The sequence below is a fragment of the Mesoplodon densirostris genome, chromosome 9 (assembly GCF_025265405.1).
Source record: "Mesoplodon densirostris isolate mMesDen1 chromosome 9, mMesDen1 primary haplotype, whole genome shotgun sequence".
Classification (NCBI taxonomy): domain Eukaryota; kingdom Metazoa; phylum Chordata; class Mammalia; order Artiodactyla; family Ziphiidae; genus Mesoplodon; species Mesoplodon densirostris.
This window is the reverse complement of record NC_082669.1, coordinates 57,494,542-57,508,860: the sequence shown is the minus strand read 5'-3', so window position 1 is coordinate 57,508,860 and position 14,319 is coordinate 57,494,542. Positions and strand designations below refer to the sequence as shown.

The following is a 14,319-nucleotide window of genomic DNA, read 5'->3' as shown; positions in this document are numbered from 1 at the left end:
ACTGGATACTTTACAGTATGTGTATTATACTTAATTCTAAAAGGTTGTAATTTTTTTAAAAAACCAGGAAAAAAATGTAGTTCTTCCTGATGATCTCAGAAGGGTAGAGGGTGTGACCAGGAGCTATGGGAGCTGGCAAGGACAGGAGAGATGGAGGTGTTGGGATGAGGAGGAATGGAGAAAAGAGTGTGTTGAGTGGTTACACATGTGGATATGGGCCAGACCCAGGATGGTGTCCTTTGGTGAAGAGGAAGCTGGTGAGCCAAGGGCCTAAGTCTTCAGTGAATAAGAGGCAGTAATTTGGAGATGAAGTGCAAAGATAGGTGCACTAGAGGGAGAGATATATTAGGGAGCATGGAATTTAGTACCTAGACACCCCTCACAGAGTGCATTGTTCTACAATAAGGAGACAACACTGTGTACCTACTCTCCTCAACCACTTTCACAACTGGTCTTAAACCCCATAATGGTCTGGAAAGCAGTTAATATTTTGTTTTACTATTGGAGAACCCCAGACTCAGAGCCAGGATGACCAAGCCACAACTCAGGACCCTGAGCTGCTTCAAAGGCCTGTCCAGATGTGCTTCCAAGACCAGTGGCCATGTGGGCACCTAGGCCAAATCACGGTCCCTCTGTTGATCATCAGTTAACAGTAAAATAGGGATAATATCTTGTTCCACGACTGGCATAAGCACTAAATGCAGTTTCATGACATCATAAGGCGTTCAATAGTTTTCTTCTTCCTCTTCCCCCAGCACTCCACCAACATATTCATCATGATCTGTCCAAGAACATCAAGTCTAGAAAACCCAGGATCATGAAGACAGGCATGCAACCACTGCTCCACTGAGGCTGAGGGGTAACTCGTTTCTCTGGCGAGCCCTGTACTGACCAGTGATATTAATAGAGGCTGGATTCTCATGACGCCCTTGTCCTGGGCCAGCTGTCCTCGAGTACGGTCCATGGAGGTCCCAAGACCCTTTCTGGCGGTTCTCGGGGCCAAATCTGTTCCCCAACAATACCAAACCAGCACTCTGTCCCTGGCGTGCGGTTCAGAGGATACGAACACTCTCATTCAAGGGCCAATGAACGTATGCATGGCATCTTTGGCTTTAAAATGTTTCAACTCCTAATACACAAATGTCCATGGATATAATCCTTATAAGCAAACGTATTTGGGGGTCTAAGGTATAACTTTAAAGAGTGTAAAGGGGTCCTAAGTAGGAGTGCCAGATTTAACAAATAAAAATACAAGATGCCCAGTTATATCTGAATTCAGATAAACAACGAATATTGCATGGGATACACTCATATTAAAAAGTTACTCGTTGCTTATCTGAATTTTAGATATACTTGAGCCTGCAATATTTTAGTAATCAATCATAGGCCTAAGACCGGAAAGTCCGCGAACCGTGCTCTGTCCCAGGAGTCCCGGGCGGGGCACTTCCGGTCAGGCGGGCCGGCCTGGGCGCGGGCCCCGCCCATCGCCGGAAGCCTCCTCAGGCCAAGGCTCGGCTTTCCTCCCAGGCCAGGCCCCGCCCCGGCCCCGCCTCCCGGAGCCGGGGCAGCTGGGGCCTGGTGCGGGCGGTGGAGCGGGCGGATCAGGCTTCCTGCCTCCAGGGGGCAGCGGCCGCGGCGTGGTCCCAGGGTGGACAGCTCGGCGCCGCGCCCGGCCGCTCTTTCTGTCTTTGGGAGTGACGGGCCGGCCAAAGGGCCGCCGAAAGCCGGCGGTCGCCATTCCCGTGTCGCTGCGCCCGCGGGGGCCGCCCGAGCCGGCCACGATGCCACTGGGCCTGAAGCCCACCTGCAGCGTCTGCAAGACCACATCGTCCTCCATGTGGAAGAAGGGCCCGCAGGGGGAGATCCTCTGCCACCACTGCACGGGCCGGGGCGGCGCGGGCGGCGGGGGCGCCGGCTCGGGGGCGGCCGGCGGGACGGGGGGCAGTGGCGGCGGTGGCGGCTTCGGCGCGGCGACCTTCGCCAGCACCTCGGCCGCCCCTCCGCAGAGCAACGGGGGCGGGGGCGGCAAGCAGGTGAGCTCCTCCGGCCCCTCCCTCCGGCAGAGGTCGACCGGGCGCTTGGCGGGCGGAGGCCGGGTGGGCGCGGAGGGGGCGGGCGGGGGCCTCCCGGGATCGCCGTGCTCGTACTGGGCCGGGCCGCCCCTTCCCATCCCGGTTGAGAACATGGTCTTTGGTTCGGCCCATTCTCAGCACCTTTTCTTGTGAGGAATTGAAAGGCTAGAGAAGCAAGAAAAGTGAAAACGCTTCAGAAATCTCCCCATTGTAATGTTTTGGATAGCAACCAGACATCTCAGTATACACACGTATACATAGAGATGTCGGCAGGGTCATGCTACTGGACCTCTTTACCTGTTAATAAAGTTCATTTTGTCATAATGTCGTGTTATTAAGATTATCATGTCATCATTTTCAATGGCAGCATAAGTATTACATTGCAGGAGGTGGCATACCAAACCCGTTCTCTGGCATAGGAGAGTTGAGTTTTTAAGCATTTTTCTGTTATAAACAACCGATGAATAGTTCTTGCCTTGGCCTGGACTGACTCTTGTTGCTGCCCCTTGACCTATTACAAGTAGCTCACACCTTTTTGGATGCTCTGGAGATGCTTGCCTAAGGCTCTCCCTGTTTGAATTAGGCCAGTTCGTGTGATTACCCGGGATAAAAAAAAAGGTTCACTCTTACTTAATTTTTAAATGATCGTTTAAAGTGCATACTCTGGGATCCTTGTAAGATGTTTGTATCGGGACAGCAACCTTTCTGCACTTTTTATTTCTTTCTCTTTTTTGTTCTTTAATTGTTTATGTAACAGAGTAAGCAGGAAATTCACAGGAGGTCTGCTCGGCTCAGAAACACTAAATACAAATCTGCTCCAGCTGCTGAAAAGAAAGTTTCCACTAAAGGAAAAGGGAGAAGACATATTTTTAAATTAAAAAATGTAAGATGATTGTGGACAGTGTCTTGTACTGTAATGGCATTGTGTGTGTAGTGTGTCCTGCCACTGCCTTCATCTCTCATCACTGAACTTGGACTCTGCTCTTGGCAGCTATTCTGTAGTGTTCTGGGGACTGGTCCAGACTATCTAAAAGGGAGTGAGCTCTGTTGTAGGAGGCTTACTGTTTATAAAGTTAATAATACCCTTTCTCTGTTTTTTTAGCTTTTTTTTTTTTCCTCTGGGAAATATAAAATATTCTAAAAGAAACCTAAACCCCCAGCGCATTTTACTGGGTTCTCTGGAAAGGATGAGATGGGGTTATAGTTCTTGGCGTGGCCAGGTATACTGGGAAAACTTTTTTTTTTATTCTTAAAGCTCTAAGTAAATAATAATACTGAAACTCATTCATTTCCATATTTATTTTTTATTATGGCCCCAGAAGACGTTTCTTACTGATTTATAATGATCAACTTGATGAATATGAATGAAAAATTTTACTAAATCTTCTTTATCTCTTCTTCTATGACAAAGTAGATGGTCGAAAGACTTGTGCTGGGGTAGTAGAAAGCATATTTTTGTTGCAGTAAATTCTCATTGTTTTTGTAAATACAAGGGACAGTGGTTAAACACAATGGGCAATGCATTATATACTATTTTTTTAAAACCTCAGTATGGTACTCTTTGCTTTCAGAACAGGAATGCTTCACTTACCAGTAAAGGCATTTCTGAAGTTGCGTGTGTTTATTTAAAAAACTCAGAGAGGCCTTGCGTTATATTCTTGTGCAGATTGTGGATCCTTTTTCTTGTTTAGAATAGTTGCCCCTAATTTATTTAAGATTTTTATAATTCAGTTTTCTAAAATGAGGTGTTTATTGACTAGACGAAACATGTAAATATTGGATTATAGTTGTATACACTTAAATGCTCTAAACACGTTTTCCTCTTAAGTATGGTGGAATATGTTCTCTGCAAGTATTTTAATATCAATTTCTCTAACAACGCCTTTCTTCAAGGATAATACCAAGACATATTTGGGAAGGCCTAGTTACTGTGTTGTGGTGTGAAAGTGTGTGTTACAGCTTAGGAAGGAATTTCAATGATGGTTGAGTGGTGGCAAGTTACTAAGAACTCCCAAGAAAGTTTCCTTTGGCCTTGGTTCAGGCTTGCTAGAAAATTAGTTCTGATGATACTGTCATAACTAGTTCCATAGTTAAGTGGAGATGGAAAATGTCTTCGAGGAGACACGTTTTTAATTATTCCCACCTCCGTCATGCTCAGGCCATTAGAGCCAGATTTTTTTATAACTAGAATGTGTAATAAAGCTCTGAGAAGGCTTCTGTTAGATTTCAGCCACATAGTCAGGAGCCGGTCCTTTGGGGCTCAGCAATTTTTAAGCTAAAGGTAGCAGAAGTATTCAGACCAGGCTTTGCCACAACGATCAGAAAAGCATTTTTTTTTACTGCAGTTCTTGTCACCAAACAACAACTTTAGTATTTTTTAAATTACAGAACTCTCATATATGGCTGGAAAAATGCCTGTACACGCTACACACACACACACACACACACACACACACACACACACACACACACACACACACACACACACACACACACACACACACACACACACACACACACACACACACACACATCATGAATGTGCTAATATTTTTACTTTTGTTTTTTCACAGCCCATCAAAGCCCCTGAGTCAGTTTCCACCATAATTACTGCAGAATCAATCTTCTACAAGGTGAGCATCTGTAGTTACTGAAGGAAGGTTTGAATTTATTGTATAATGTGCTACTAAAATGCTGGGTTAGTCTAAAAGTCTCTGCTACTCTGTATAAGGTGTGATTGTGGTTTTTGTTCCTTTCTAAGCTATTTTTCCCTGTAGGTGGCTATTATAAAACATCTCATCCAGAGCTGACTTGGGAGAGGAAGTTGCCTATTGAAATACGATATGAGGATCTTAAGTATTTTTTAATGTAGATTATGGGAATCGTTTTTAAAATGAAAATGTATGGTGTGGAGCCATTGAGTATGATGCTTGCTGTGGGTTTGTCGTACATGGCCTTTATTATGTTGAGGTAGGTTCCCTCTATGCCCATTTTCTGAAGAGCTTTTATCATAAATGGGTGTTGAATTTTGTCAAAAGCTTTTTCTGCATCTATTGAGATGATCATATAGTTTTTATTCTCAATTTGTTAATGTGGTGTATCACATTGATTTGATTATATTGAAGAATCCTTGCATCCCTTGGATAAATCCCCCTTGATCATGGTGTATGATCCTTTTAATGTGCTGTTGGATTCTGTTTGCTAGTATTTTGTTCACGATTTTTGCATCTATGTTCATCAGTGATATTGGTCTATAATTTTCTTTTTTTGTGATATCTTTTTCTGGTTTTGGTATCAGGGTGATGGTGGCTTCGTTGAATGAATTTGGGAGTGTTTCTCCCTCTGCAACTTTTTGGAAGAGTTTGAGAAGGTTAGGTTTTAGCTCTTCTCTAAATGTTTGTTAGAATTCTCCTGGGAAGCCATTTTGTTTGTTGGCAGATTTTTAATTATGGTTTCAATTTCATTACTTGTGATAGGTCTGTTTATATTTTCTGTTTCTTCCTGGTTCAGTCTCACAAAATTGTACCTTTCCAAGAATTTGTCCATTTCTTCGTGGTTGTCCATTTTATTGGCATATAGTTGTTTGTAGTAGTCTCTTTAATCCTTTGTATTTCTGCAGTGTCAGTTGTGATTTCTCCTTTTTCATTTCTAATTTTATTGATCTGTGTCCTCTCTCTGTTTTTCTTGATGAGTCTGGCTAAGGGTTTATCTATTTTGTTTATCTTCTCAAAGAACTAGCTTTTAGTTTTATTGATCTTTGCTATTGTTTTCTTCATTTCAGTTTATTTCTGCTCTTTATGATTTCTTTCTTTCTATTGACTTTGGGTTTTCTTTGTTCTTTCTCTAGTTGTTTTAAGTGTAGGGTTAGATTGTTTATTTGAGATTTTTCTTGTTTCTTGAGGTGAGATTGTATTGCTATAAAGTTCCCTCTTAGAACTTCTTTTGCTGCATCCCATAGGTTTTGGGTCATCGTGTTTTCATTGTCATTTGTTTCTATGTATTTTTTAATTTCTTCTTTGATTTCTTCAGTGATCTCTTGGTTATTTAGTAGCACACTGTTTAGCCTCCATGTATTTGTGGTTTTTACAGTTTTTTTCCTGTAATTGATTTCCACTCATAGCATTGTGGTCAGAAAAGAAGATTGATACGATTTCAATTTTCTTAAATTTTCCCAGGCTGGATTTGTGACTCAAGATGTGATCTGTCCTGGAGAATGTTCCATGTGCACTTGAGAAGAAAGTGTGTTCTGCCACTTTTGGGTAGAATGTTCTGTAAATATCAATTAGATCTATCTGGTCTATGGTGTCATTTAAAGCTTGTGTTTATTTATTTTCTGTTTGGATGATCTGTCCATTGGTGTAAGTGGGGTGTTAAATTCCCCTACTCTTATTGTGTTACTGTCGATTTCTCCTTTCATGGTTGTTAGCATTTGTCTTATGTATTGAGGTGCTCCTATGTTGGGTGCATAAACATTTATAATTGTTATATCTTCTTCTTGGATTGATCCTTTGATCATTATGTAGTGTCCCTCCTTATCTCTTGTAACAATCTTTATTTTAAGGTCTATTTCATCTGATATGAGTATTGCTACTCCAGCTTTCTTTTGATTTCCATTTGCATGGAATATCTTTTTCCATGCCTTCACTTTCAGTCTGTATGTGTCCCTAGGTCTGAAGTGGGTCTCTTGTAGACAGCGTATATATGGGTCTTGTTTTTCTACCCATTCATCCAGTCTGTGTCTTTTGGTTGGGGCATTTAATCCATTTACATTCATGGTTATTATCGATATGTATGTTCCTATTACCTTTTTTTTTTTTTTTTTTTTTTGCGGTACACGGGCCTCTCACTGTTGTGGCCTCTCCCGTTGCGGAGCACAGGCTCCGGACGCGCAGGCTCAGCGGCCATGGCTCATGGGCCTAGCCGCTCCGCAGCATGTGGGATCTTCCCAGACTGGGGCACGAACCCGTGTCCCCTGCATCGGCAGGCGGACTCTCAACCACTGCGCCACCAGGGAAGCCCCCTATTACATTTTCTTAATTGTTTTGGGTTTGTTTTTGTGGGTCTTTTTCTTCTCTTGTGTTTTCTGCTTAGAAAAGTTTCTTTAGTATTTGTTATAGCACTGGTTTGGTGGTGCTGAATTCTCTTAGCTTTTGCTTGCCTGAAAAGCTTTTGACTTCTCCGAAAAGCTTTTGACTTCTCCATGGAATCTGAATGAGATCCTTGCTGGGTAGAGTAATCTTGGCTGTAGGTTCTTCTCTTTCATCACTTTAAGTATATCCTGCCACTCCCTTCTGGCCTACAGAGTTTCTGCTGCAAAATCAGCTGATAACCTTATAAGGATTCCTTTGTATGTTATTTTTTGTTTTTCCCTTGCTGCTTTTAATATTTTTTCTTTGAATTTAAATTTTGTTAGTTTGATTAATATGTGTCTTGATGTGTTTTTCCTAGGTGTTATCCTCTATGGGACTCTGTGTGCTTTCTGGACGTGGGTGATTATTTCCTTTCCCATGTTAGGGAACTTTTCAACTGTAATCTCTTCAAGTATTTTCTCAGACCCTTTTTTTTTTCTCTTCTTATGGGACGCCTATAATTTGAATGTTGGTGCGTTTAGTGTTGTCCCAGAGGTCTCTGAGATTGTCTTCAATTCTTTTCATTCTTTTTTTCTTTCTTCTGCTCCTCAGCAGTTATTTCCACTATTTTGTCTTCCAGTTCACTTATTCGTTCTTCTGTCTCCGTTATTCTGTTACTGATTCCTTCTAGTGTATTTTTCATTTCAGTTATTGTGTTGATCATCTCTGTTTGTTTGCTCTTTAGTTCTTCTAGATTTCTGTTAAACATTTCTTGTATTTTCTCAACTTGTGCCTCCATTCTATTTCTGAGATTCTGGATCATCTTTACTATCATTACTCTGAATTCTTTTTCAGATAGATTGCCTATTGCCTCTTCATTTATTTGGTCTTTTAGGTTTTTCCTTGCTCCCTCCTTCATCTGTGACATATTTTTTTGCCATCTCTTTTTTTTTTTTTTTTATGAGTGGGATTGTGTTCCTGTCTTACTGGTTGTTTGGCCTGAGGCTTCCAACACTGGAGTTTTTAGGCTACTGGATAGAGATGGGTCTTGGTGCTGAGATGAGGAACTCTGTGAGACCTCACTCCGATACATATTCCCTGGGGTTTGAGGTTCTCTGTTAGTCCAGTGGTTTAGACTTGGAGCTCCACTGCAGGAGCTTCGGCCTGACCCCAGGCTCGTGAACCAAGATCCCGCAAGCCTCCTGGAGTGGGGGGGAAAAAAAAGAACAATAACAAAGTAAAAAATAAAATTAGACGAGGAAACTAACAGATATGTTAGGAAGAATATAAAAATAAAAATATAGATTAATCGACAACCAGAAGGTACATCAGTACCACAATAGTAAAAAAAGAGGAGGAGGAAAAATAAATTAAAAAGGAGGGGTGTGGGAAGGCCTTGGCTGTGGAGGGCGGGGCCTAAGCAAGGGTGAAGTTTGGGTGCTGGGCGGGGCCTATGCTTAGGACCCACAGGGCTGGAAAAGGCCCTGGGGGCTGTGGGGGGGTGGGGCTTAGGCTCAAGGAACAGAAGGGGTCCAGGCGTGCCCCCCCACCCCTGGTCTCAGAGGGCAGGGGACCTCCTCTGGGAGCCCAGCACGCTTCCTGGGCTCGGGTGGGCGGGGCAAATGCCCTCCTCTCCTCTCCTGCTCCTCCAGTCTGGGAGGGCCCCTCCCCCATGCTTCTCCTGATCTCCCCAGCCTCCCTCCTGTGGTGCCAAGGACCCACGCGGCCTGGAGGGGGGTTTGGAGGACAGGGGACCAGCCTGGGAGATCAGCAGGCTCCCCATGCCCAAGTGGGTGGGGCAGTTGCCCTCCACTCCTCTCCTGCTCCTCCCAGAGGGCCCCTCTCACCTGCCTCTCCTGTTCTCCCCTTGGCCTCCTTCCTATGCCCCCAAGGACCCACGAGACCTGGAGGGGGCTTTGGAGTGCAGGAGACAGGCCTGGGAGCTCAGCAGGCTCCCAGGGCCTGAGTGGGTGAGGCATTCGCCCTCCGCTCCTTTCCCGCTCTTCCTGGAGAGTTCCTCCCACCTCCCTCTCCTGATCTGCCCAGCCTCAGGGGCACTGGTCCTGTCTGGCTTCCCCTTCTCCTCCCGCCTCAGTCCCCCTATGTCCTACTGGTTCACTTTGGGGTTCCTCCCGTCTCCTTGGGCGTCAGAGTCCACCACCATTGGCCAGCACGCGCCCTAGTTGTGGGGAGATGCTAACTCCACGTCTTCCCACACCACCATCTTGACTCCACCTCCTATTTTTATTTTAAATATGGGGTTATCTTCTACTTCCCCCAGGGAGTCTATTACCAAATTGGAGATGTTGTTTCTGTAATTGACGAACAAGATGGAAAACCCTACTATGCTCAGATCAGGGGTTTTATCCAGGACCAGTATTGTGAGAAGAGTGCAGCACTGACGTGGCTCATTCCCACTCTCTCTAGCCCCAGGGACCAATTTGATCCTGCATCCTACATCATAGGTGAGTTTGACAGGTACAGACAGGTTCTTGAACCCAGTTAATTTTCCATTATTATGTGAAAGTATATTCATCTGCTTGGGCTGCCATGACAAAATACCATAAACTGAGTGGGCTAAACAACAGAAATTTATTTTCTCACAGTTCTGGAGGCTGGAAGTCCTAAGGTGCTGTCAGGGTGGGTTTCTGGTGAGAGCTCTCTTCCTGGCTTGTAGACAGCCACCTTTTCTCACATGGGCTTTCCTCTGTGTGTGTGCACTCATGGCATCTCTTCCTCTTCTTATAAGGACACCAATCCTGTTGGATTACAGCCCCACCCTTATGGCTTCATATAACCTTAATTATCTCCCTAAAGGCCCTATCTCCAAATATTATCACATTAGGGATTAGGACTTAAACATATGAATTTGGCGAGATACAATTCAGTCCATAACAGAGAAGCGTAAGTACAAAAAAGTAGAGATTATTATAGGAAATATGAAATTTATTTATTTATTTATTTATTTTTTTGCGGTACGCGGGCCTCTTGCTGTTGTGGCCTTTCCCGTTGCGGAGCACAGGCTCCAGACGCACAGGCTCAGCAACCATGGCTCGCGGGCCCAGCCGCTCCGCGGCATGTGGGATCTTCCCGGACCGGGGCACGAACCTGTTTCCCTTGCATCAGCAGGCGGACTCTCAACCACTGCGCCACCAGGGAAGCCCAAAAATATGAAATTTATGTAGCTGGGGTTTGAGGGCTATACGTTATTTTGAGTTCCAGGGCAGTATAGTATGCACGTACTAAAATGCTGTGTGAATAAGATTTTTCCGAGTGACCCAGGGTTAAACGCTATTAAAAGAATTTATTGCTCAAGGACTAGGTTATTTAGGTAACATATAAAAATTTACTCAAAAATGATTTCTAGAGGAACTGTCATATTTATGTCTAAAATCTTACAAATTCTCATTATGTGTCCCTCTAGATGTCACACACATCATCCTAGACCTTTTGCAACCTTTTTTATCATTGTTGGTAGTTGAAATGGCAGCCACTGTACTCATTAATTTCAAGGCTGACTATAAAGAATTGGTTCTTGACATAGACTCACAAGAAGTAGTTGATAAACAGAATTTTGAAAGTGTTCAGAGTTTTTAAATTACCCCAAACTTTTCAACCTTTCTGCAACGGGCATACGTTACTTTTGCGTTCTAAGAAAAAAGATACAAAAGGTTTTTTTCAGAGAGAACTCAAGGACAAGTAGAGTACCACTATTATTCTCAGCTGCATGTCAAGTTTGATACATGACCAAGCAGTTTTAGTCTTCTGCTTGTAAGTATTGATACATAGAAGAGTGAACTTTCATTAACCTGTTCTATCAGACAGGATTGTCAGCAGAGGCAGTAACGTGACTGAATCACCTCTAGGACTTCTGTCTCACCTCTCCTCTTGCTAATCCTCAGATTGTAAAGGAGACAGCATAGCATAAAGGTTCAGAGCACAGACTCTGGAACTAGACTGTGTGGGTTCCTAGGACAGCCACTTACTAACTGTGTGATCTCAGACAGTTTCCTTGATCTCTCTTGCCTTATTTCCTCATGTAAAATGGGAAGAATAATAGTGCCTAACTCAGAGGGTTGTTGTGAGGATTCAAAGCATTTAGATATATATATATATATGTATGTATATATATATCAAGTACTTAGAACAGTGTCGACATAATAAACACTATATAAGGCTAAATATTATTTTTAGAATCCTTTCTATATTGAGTTATATTTTGGGGAGAATGCTATATTCCTTAAGCAGTTAAAGCAGAAAAAAATGATGGAAAGTAACTTCAAAATAATATATGTTGCAAGGGCTAATGTCAAGTTACCACCAGACCAGTTTCTCCTAGTGTCTAGGAATTTTAACATTTTATGGAAATGATATATATCTTCAAAAATGTGAATGTTGGCTACCTTCTAGGACCAGAGGAGGATCTTCCAAGGAAGATGGAATACTTGGAATTTGTTTGTCATGCACCTTCTGAATATTTCAAGTCACGTTCATCACCATTTCCCACAGTTCCCACCAGACCAGAGAAGGGCTATATATGGACTCATGTTGGACCTACTCCTGCAATAACTATTAAGGAAACAGTTGCCAACCATTTGTAGTTTTAAAAGTGAACATGGATTTCCGGTTGTCTTGTATTTGTACTACCGTGAGACATGCCACATGTTTCTTTTTTCTTTTTTTTTTTTTTTCCAGTACGCAGGCCTCTCACTGTTGTGGCCTCTCCTGTTGCGGAGCACAGGCTCCGGACGTAGAGGCTCAGTGGCCATGGCTCACAGGCCCAGCCACTCCGTGGCATGTGGGATCTTCCCGGACCGGGTCACGAACCCGTGTCCCCTGCATCGGCAGGCGGACTCTCACCCACTGCGCCACCAGGGAAGCCCCACATGTTTCTTTAATGAAATTCTTGGATGGAAAAATGACTAAAAAGTTTTTTATCTACTGCCCAGTAATCATTAGCTTGTTTATTACTAGTCACTTAGAAAATTAAAAGAGATAGAAAAGAATTAAATATATTTTGAAGTTAAATATTACATACACATTAAGTGTGTGTATCCTCCCCAGCAAAGACTGTAATTTCCAAGGAGACCATTAGGAACAGGTAGTGTCTATTTTTCTCCATAATTTATTTCTAGAAACTCATAAAATGGATTGTATTTTTCTACAAGAATAAAATATTAATTAAGGTTTGAATTTCTAACCAAGGGCTGAATCAAATAAAATGTAGCCGTGATCAACAGTATCTATCACCAAGTTAAAAAAGAGCTTTATTTTATCATCTAGAACAGACTGTTGGCTGCTTTAACCTTAAGGAAAGTGATTGGTGGATGATGTTATTAGCCTAGGTTTTTTTAAACTTTCATCCAATTCTTCTGTAGTAAGCAGGGATTCAGAATCATTCGGTTGATCTTAATAGAGCTGCTCTTCACTGCTCTCACCTACCTTCTCAGTCAGAGCGAGGCTTAATCAAAACATTAAGTTTATAGTTCAGACAGACAACTTCACTAAAAACACACAGGAAACGTACTGTTCAGGCATCCCTGAGCAGTAGTTTCTTGACCACCATTAGAACAAACATTGGGCAGTCATAAAAATGATTAATCATTAGCACTGATATCTAAAAAAAGTCCACTCCAAAGTTAAAACCATCTGCTATGTACTCATAATAACAGGCCTAAAACAATGTCTGGGATTTAGAAGTCCAGGCACAGGAATTCTATTCAGAATTCAGGGACAGGTTTTACTTCAAGTGTAGGTCAGCTAAGTAAGGGAGCAACAATTTAAAAGAGGGAAGAAGTGGGATTTGCACACACTTGCTTCCTCTCCTGTTCTGACTGGACCATTATTTCTCAACCCCAGCAAAATTTGTCAGGATCTAATTTAATTATGATGATTTTGAATTGTAGGAGTTTTAACTGTTACCATTTTTCTACACAGTTAATGTTTGTATGTTGTAAGGAAGTTATGGTTTGTATGTTGTAGATAGATAGCTCTATGTACATAGTTATCTCTCTCTTCACAAAAGTTATAGTAAAATTGATTGTAAATACCATTGTAAATAACTAAATGCTAATATTCAGACTTTTGGATTAAAATGTATTTTTCACAGTGTATTTACTTTGGATTTATTTCATGCATTTACTTATTTCATTTAAACAATTAAGTAGGGCTTTCTACCACAAAATGGTGTAAATAGAAGACACCACTGTTGTAGTACTTATAATTTGGAATGACAGATTCGTCATCAGTATGTAATAGATATTAGGAAACTCAAAGAATGACCGATAGATCAAATGAACACTTAAGGTATTTATTAAAATGAAATATTTAAAAACCAGTGTATATATGGACCATTTGTTTATAAATTCCTAGATACTTGTGTAATATCTTTTAAAATAAAGATCGAATTTTCATATTCCTCCTTAACAGACAGCAAATGGCTCCTGTTACTCACAGCGTAGATCCATAGCTTTTCTCCTGTGATGGAAGGCCTGCGCTGATGTGGCCCCAGACTATGTTCCCAGCCTTATCGCCAAAGGGGTGAGAGGCTGAGGCAGTGCGCTCCTCCACCTCAAATCCATCTTCCCTTTCAGACTGCCTGCCCTGCTGATTTTAGGCCCCAGCCCAGACAAAGAAGCAAAAGCCTTATACAGACTGTTCAGCGGGCTCCCACAGTTGTGTAAGGTAAAGTCTCTATAATAGATACTTTATTCTATTTCATTCCTAGTGGCTCTGTTTCTCTAATCATATCCTGACTGATACAGTTACTGAGACACTGAAAGATAAAGCAAGAAACTGCTGTTTTTCGTTACAAGCTATTTAGAATTACTTGGCCTTCTTTTTATAAAAACTATGTACATGTATTACTTTGATAAATTTTTTTAATTGAAAAGTAATGAAGGATATCACAAAGGGAAAGATGAATAGATTGTATTATAAAAGACTTTAATTTCTAACTGTCAAAATGTGTATACAAAATTAAAAACCAAACAACTCTTTTTCTCTCTTTCTTTTTTCTGTTAAAGTGGGAATCATTAACCAGTATTTCTTACTCAACATGACAGACTGGCATGAATTAATTACCCAGTTACAAACAAAAGCTACAAACATAACCTCAACTTCTTGTAACGTCATCACCATTTGGAATTACCATAACTCCTATATTCCATCTGTTTAGC

General features: G+C 42.1%; 1 protein-coding gene across 1 annotated transcript; it reads left to right on the top strand.

Annotated features, from left to right (window-relative positions):
• Nucleotides 1-1,597: 1,597 nt before the first annotated feature.
• Nucleotides 1,598-14,049, top strand: GATAD1 (GATA zinc finger domain containing 1). The gene is made up of 5 exons (XM_060108674.1): nucleotides 1,598-2,033; nucleotides 2,830-2,955; nucleotides 4,646-4,705; nucleotides 9,423-9,606; nucleotides 11,552-14,049. The coding sequence occupies exons 1-5, from the start codon at nucleotides 1,782-1,784 to the stop codon at nucleotides 11,740-11,742; spliced, it is 813 nt and encodes a 270-aa protein (XP_059964657.1). The 5' UTR covers nucleotides 1,598-1,781; the 3' UTR covers nucleotides 11,743-14,049.
• Nucleotides 14,050-14,319: the final 270 nt, after the last annotated feature.

Bases quoted from the DNA above. Each gene is read 5' to 3' on its own strand.
- GATAD1 (XM_060108674.1), top strand. From the start codon at position 1,782: ATGCCACTGGGCCTGAAGCCCACCTGCAGCGTCTGCAAGACCACATCG. The intron at 4,706-9,422 runs GTGAGCATCTGT...TACTTCCCCCAG, and splicing joins CAGAATCAATCTTCTACAAG to GGAGTCTATTACCAAATTGG. The intron at 9,607-11,551 runs GTGAGTTTGACA...GCTACCTTCTAG, and splicing joins TCCTGCATCCTACATCATAG to GACCAGAGGAGGATCTTCCA.